General features: G+C 41.8%; 1 protein-coding gene across 1 annotated transcript in view; it reads left to right on the plus strand.

Annotated features, from left to right (window-relative positions):
* Positions 1 to 3: 3 nt before the first annotated feature.
* Positions 4 to 5,221, plus strand: part of FKBP14 (FK506 binding protein 14, 22 kDa) — a 6,796-nt gene continuing 1,578 nt past the window's right edge. Inside the window, exons 1-3 of the mRNA XM_010007542.1 lie at positions 4 to 17; positions 1,935 to 2,086; positions 4,673 to 4,800. Of these exons, the coding sequence (XP_010005844.1) occupies positions 4 to 17; positions 1,935 to 2,086; positions 4,673 to 4,800 (294 nt within the window). The remainder of the gene's footprint in view (positions 18 to 1,934; positions 2,087 to 4,672; positions 4,801 to 5,221) is intronic.

The raw sequence follows: 5,221 nt of genomic DNA on the forward strand, positions 1-5,221 counted from the left end.
TCCATGTTCCACCCCACGTGAGTCGCTCGTCCCGTCCCGGGCCGCTCCGCCGTCCGGGGGGCTGGCGGGTGCGTTTGCGCGGCGGGAATGGAATGAAATAAAAACCCTGGTGTGGGTTTTAGTGTTGGTGATCCCTTCTGGCAGTGCTTTTCCTGCATCTGGAACCCTCGCGGTGCCCAGCAGCCCCGCTAGGACATCACTCCGGGAGGAGGGTTTTGCTGAGGGCAGGCGGCTTTTAATTTTAACACCACCCCTCCCCCCCCTCGAAAAAAAACCCACAACCAAAAAACCTGCCGTGGAGGGAGTGCTGTGCAAGTGGGCCAACCCCAAAAAGTCCCCAACCAACAACAAACAAACAACAAACGCCCCAAACTTGTGTTCAGCTGTGTACAGCGAAGCCAAAGCAACGGATACGTGTTCAGAGCATGTCCTAGATGTTATTTGTAATGGCATTAAAATAGCTGAAGGAACGCTGCACAAGCTTCCCTGTGAGACCCCTTCCCCTGCCAGCTGTTTTCAGAAGGTTTGCCTTCCTTTTGTACTTCGACAGCTTAGCAAACACAGTGCTGTTCAAGGCGAACAGCAACAGTTAAGCTTATCTGCTTTCCATTTGTCAGATCGAGCCTATGAAATTAATCTGATTGAGCTCTTGGTTTTTGGTTAGTCTGTAGAAAGCAGAGCGATGTGGCATTTGTGAAAAGATGGGGGTGTTTGGCATCTTCTGCAATTTATACAGGTTTTGGTATGTGATTTTATCAGTCTGGCTTTTAAAGCAAACTTCTAGGAGAGAAGTTTGACAGAAGTTTGACGCCGATTTATTTATATTTTTTGGGGGGGTTGTATATAACCTTTCAGTACTGGCAGCACAATGACACCTTGTCATGACTGAAAGGGAATACTCTTCACCTGCCCCCGCCCAGACAAATCAACATACCCGAACCACAGTGATGCAAGTAGGAGGAAGAGCCAGAAATTCGAACGAGTCTGCTGAGAGCCTTCAACGACTTGTTAATGTTGCTTTTACCAGAAAACATCAACGAAGTGTTAATAGCGGTAGACGGCAAAATGCTCAAATATCTGTAGGCTATGTCTGAAGTCTGTTTTTTGAGGAACATATTTTTTTAAAATACACTATTTTGCATGTTTATGCTCCTGCAGGCAAATTAAACTAAAATCTCACTAATTTTCTCTTGTAGCTAACCTGCCTCTAAAAGAAGTTCTAGTGACACTAGTTTTTGCTGCTGACTAACTTCTGTAAGTGCTCTGTTTTCTTGTTTAGCAGCTTTCCTGCATGAGTAGGAAATGGAGCTTTTAAAATTCTGTGCTTGTCAGTAGTGTGAAAGTAGTCCTGGTGTGCTACCTGGTTAAGTTGGAAAAGGGACTTTTCTGCCTATTTTAAACTTGGGATGTTTTGCATGCATTTGTTTCTGTTTTCCTAGACTATCTGTTGTGCAGTTGGTTTTTTTTTCATAATGGCTTTTTGGGACGAGAAGTGGCTGATTCTTTAAAGCATATTATGTGGTATGCTGTAATCATGACCAAACTGGTTTTTGATTTGCAATTTACCAAAGAATATGTATGGCCTTGACTACAGATTTTTAAGTAGAAATGCCTTTATAGTCTGATCAGTTTGTAAGTGGAAACAGATGATAAGGGAAGCAAAGGCTGGGATCCAGGTTGCTTAGTATTGTCATAAACTCATCATGTAGCCATCGGTTTATTTCCACTTTTTAAGGAGCCCTATCATGCAAAGCATGAATTTTAAAGACTTTAAAAGTCTAGGTCTTTCATTTAAGACCTATCAAGGTGCCAAATAGTGGTGTGTTTGGGTTTTTTAATTAATGTGTCTATGTTCTGAGCATCTTCCATCTGCACGTGCCCTTTATGGAACTTGCTGTCTAAAGACTTAAGTGGTTTATTCCGTTCTTTTCCAGTCACAAGCATAACAATGGTCAACCTATGTGGTTTACACTTGGCATCAGGGAAGCTATCAAAGGCTGGGATAAAGGTTTGAAGGACATGTGTGTGGGAGAGAAGCGGAAGTTAACTATTCCACCAGCCCTTGCTTATGGAAAAGAAGGGAAAGGTAAAATACCTGAAGTTCCCATACTTCAGTTATTTATGATCTCCATATATTACTGTTCTTCTTGGTCTAAGAGGTTAGCAAGCTTTCCAAGCAGATTCCATTAAATAAGAAAAATCAATGGGGTCAGGTGCTCTCTCTCATAAATTTGTTTTCTGCAGAAATAACCGTTAAGTAGCTACGTGGTGAATGCAGGAAAAAATAGGAGTTATGGTTCTGTGCTCTGTCTTTTCTATTAGTGCTGTGCTCAACGGTGTTCTGCTTTTGTTTGTTTGTTTGTTTGTTTTGTTTTGTTTTGTTTTACAGCCAGGTTGGAAGTGGTTGCTTCGGTAACTTTTTGCTTTTTGGCTGTTGCATCTGTGTGTGGTAATACTTCATTAATGTGTACGTTGCAAGCCCTGTTCTTGTTTGCGGCGTTCTTTTAGAACTCAGAGAAACTCTCCCTACTGCTGCCCACCCAGTTCCTAGCTGATCGACTGAAAAGTCACTGTTTATTTCTTCATATAGGGCCGCTTAATTCTTTGTCTCGTTTAGCTGTTTTCTGTTTGGGCAGCGATCCCTTTTATCTAAAGAAAGATGCGCAAGCAAAAGGGCATTCATGCTGGCATCTACTGAAAATGTACTGAAAGATGTACAGAGGGATAAAAGCATTGTTTGTAGTGTTCTAACTGCCTACTACTAATGGTGTTTGGGCATCCTCCTTTCAAACATTTCCAAATTCCTGTTTTAATGGGAGGCCCAAATCTGCAATTTGCAGTTTAATAAAAGACAGTTTGAAAGATGCAGGAAGGTTACATTTTCTGCTTTATGGAGTTAGTTAACTTTTTTTGAGCAATTATGAGAGTATTGTCATAACAGCACCACAAATGACCTAAGGTAATTCAAGGTTTCAGAGCAGAAAGGGAAGTTTCTCTGAACACACAATCCTTCCTGCTACTGTCCTCTCCTATTAATCTGAGACTGTTTTGAGAATGAGGAGTGTTTGCATCCCGGTATCTTCTGGCAAGTAGGGCTGAACATAGGCTAAGTAGTACTCCATACTCTCCTTCGTGGAAAATACCCTTTTAAAACATTTTTTTCTAGAAGCTGTGGTTTGGGGTTCAAGAGGCAGTATTAAAAGAGATCGTGGTTCTAGGATAGAACAGGAAGCTTATGATGGTCAGTCGACTGTATGCAGGGCACAGCTGTAAATTTTTCCACAGAAAAATACTAAATGGCAGTGCAAGTCATCACAGGCCTAATTGCCTTGATTGAGATGTAAAGCAGTTTGGTTGTTCTTCAAAGACATGCAGGATTAAACAAATAAACACTGCTAGCTGTGCTAGCTGCTGTAAGAAATTACTTGCTTTAGGAAAACTATGAAGTATTTGAACATAATTACGTTCCTGTTTTTAAATTACACTCTTGAAGACAGAATTGCTGTATATTCTTCATGCTTTCCTCTGAATTCACATAATTTCACTAGCCTCCCACCTGGTGCCTTGCTTGCTGTCTGACTGAATCATGAGTCAGGATGCTTTTTGCTGCAACACTCAGAAAAACTACCTCTGTTCCAAACTCTAAGCAGGTCACTGTGCCCTGTATTTCCAGAAGTTTCTGCACATTTATTCATCCCAGAAATCTAAAATCCTGTTTGTTGCTGCAGCTCAGGATGTATTTAACACCATAGCTCCAAAATAGTAGATGTGAATTATTTTTTCCCTTCTTAAGGCATGGAAATATTTTTTTTGGGATGCTGCTGTCCAGTGTAGGAACACATTTGGTCCTATCCAACCTCTCTGTTTAACAAGCAAAGCAATGTGCTAAAAGGTGTTTTTGACAGTAGCTTCAGCCATCAGTGTGAAGGCATATCACACCATTGTAAAAGCCAATTCCTGATAAACTGAAATCCTGGAGTGGTGGGGGGCAGGGAAGGGTATAGTCTTTGGCACTATTAGGAAATTATCAGTCTGTTCACCTGCATCAAAAATGGAATAACATCAACACGTGTCTTCGAGCAGGTACATATATTTAGTGTCTGCTGTGTGCTTGGAAGTAGCTCAGGGCTTTGTATGGCAGCCCAGAGACAGCTGTGGGATACTGGCAGCATTGCTGCCGTTCTGTCCTTGCAAGAGGAGTTTTTTCCAGTGGCAGAATAGCAGGCACAAGGTGTGAGTTGGCAATAGAGAGGAATTTGGGGACTGGCAGAGTTAGTGTTTCAGGAAGACTGTTCTCTACCTTCTTGCTACCTTGTCCATTGGTCTTGGCTCTGTGTTTTGGCAGTGGCCACCTGGCTGGCTGTACGGTCTCCTTCACTGTTTTCCACTCATGCTCTGTCTGGCTCTGGCTACGAAGAAAAGATTAAAGAATGTTGTCTCATAAACCTGTAATGATGATTGCTGAACATGATCCTACATCAACACTTACTAGTCACTAGCAAAACTAGTTGCATATGTGCTTTAAAGGCTCCTCAGGGTCCAAGCTATGCTCTGGAATAGTTTTAGCAATAGGATGTTTTGAAAGCAGTACAGTTACTGGATTGTTCTGAAGCAGATGGCACTGAATATGTAGTTGTTTTTAACTTTTCTCCATGTTTATCATTTTGGGCAGGAAAAATTCCACCTGAGAGCACACTGATTTTCAACATTGACCTTCTAGAAATTAGGAATGGACCAAGGTCTCATGAGTCATTCCAGGAGATGGATCTTAACGATGACTGGAAACTGTCCAAGCAAGAGGTGAGTGGGTTACCCTTCTTGTGAGCAAACCTAACAGGATGAGATAGGGGAAAGGGAAAGATAAGCTTTGCTTGATCCTTTTAGGAAAGTATCTAAATACAAGTTAGATTTTAGCTACTACTCTGCACACAGCAACTCTGCAAGCAGAATACACACTACTTAAGAGTGCTTAAGGCAATTATGTATTGGGCGATGCACAGTACAGGTAACAAGGAGTAATGGGTTGTTAGTGTAACTACTGAACTGACACGCTCGTTGTGAATAGAAAGACACCCAAAAAGTTACTGCTGGCCAGGTGGTCATTCGTTATGAGGGGGAGGGTTTCTTCCCTGGAGATGACTTACAATATTGTTACTTTCTAATTCTCTGCTTTTTTTGCCTTTGGAGTTTTATGCCTTTTTGTGCTGCCATCTTTCCTGCT

This window comes from Chaetura pelagica, unplaced genomic scaffold, assembly GCF_000747805.2.
Source record: "Chaetura pelagica isolate M959 unplaced genomic scaffold, ChaPel_1.0 scaffold10, whole genome shotgun sequence".
NCBI classification, from domain to species: Eukaryota; Metazoa; Chordata; class Aves; order Apodiformes; family Apodidae; genus Chaetura; species Chaetura pelagica.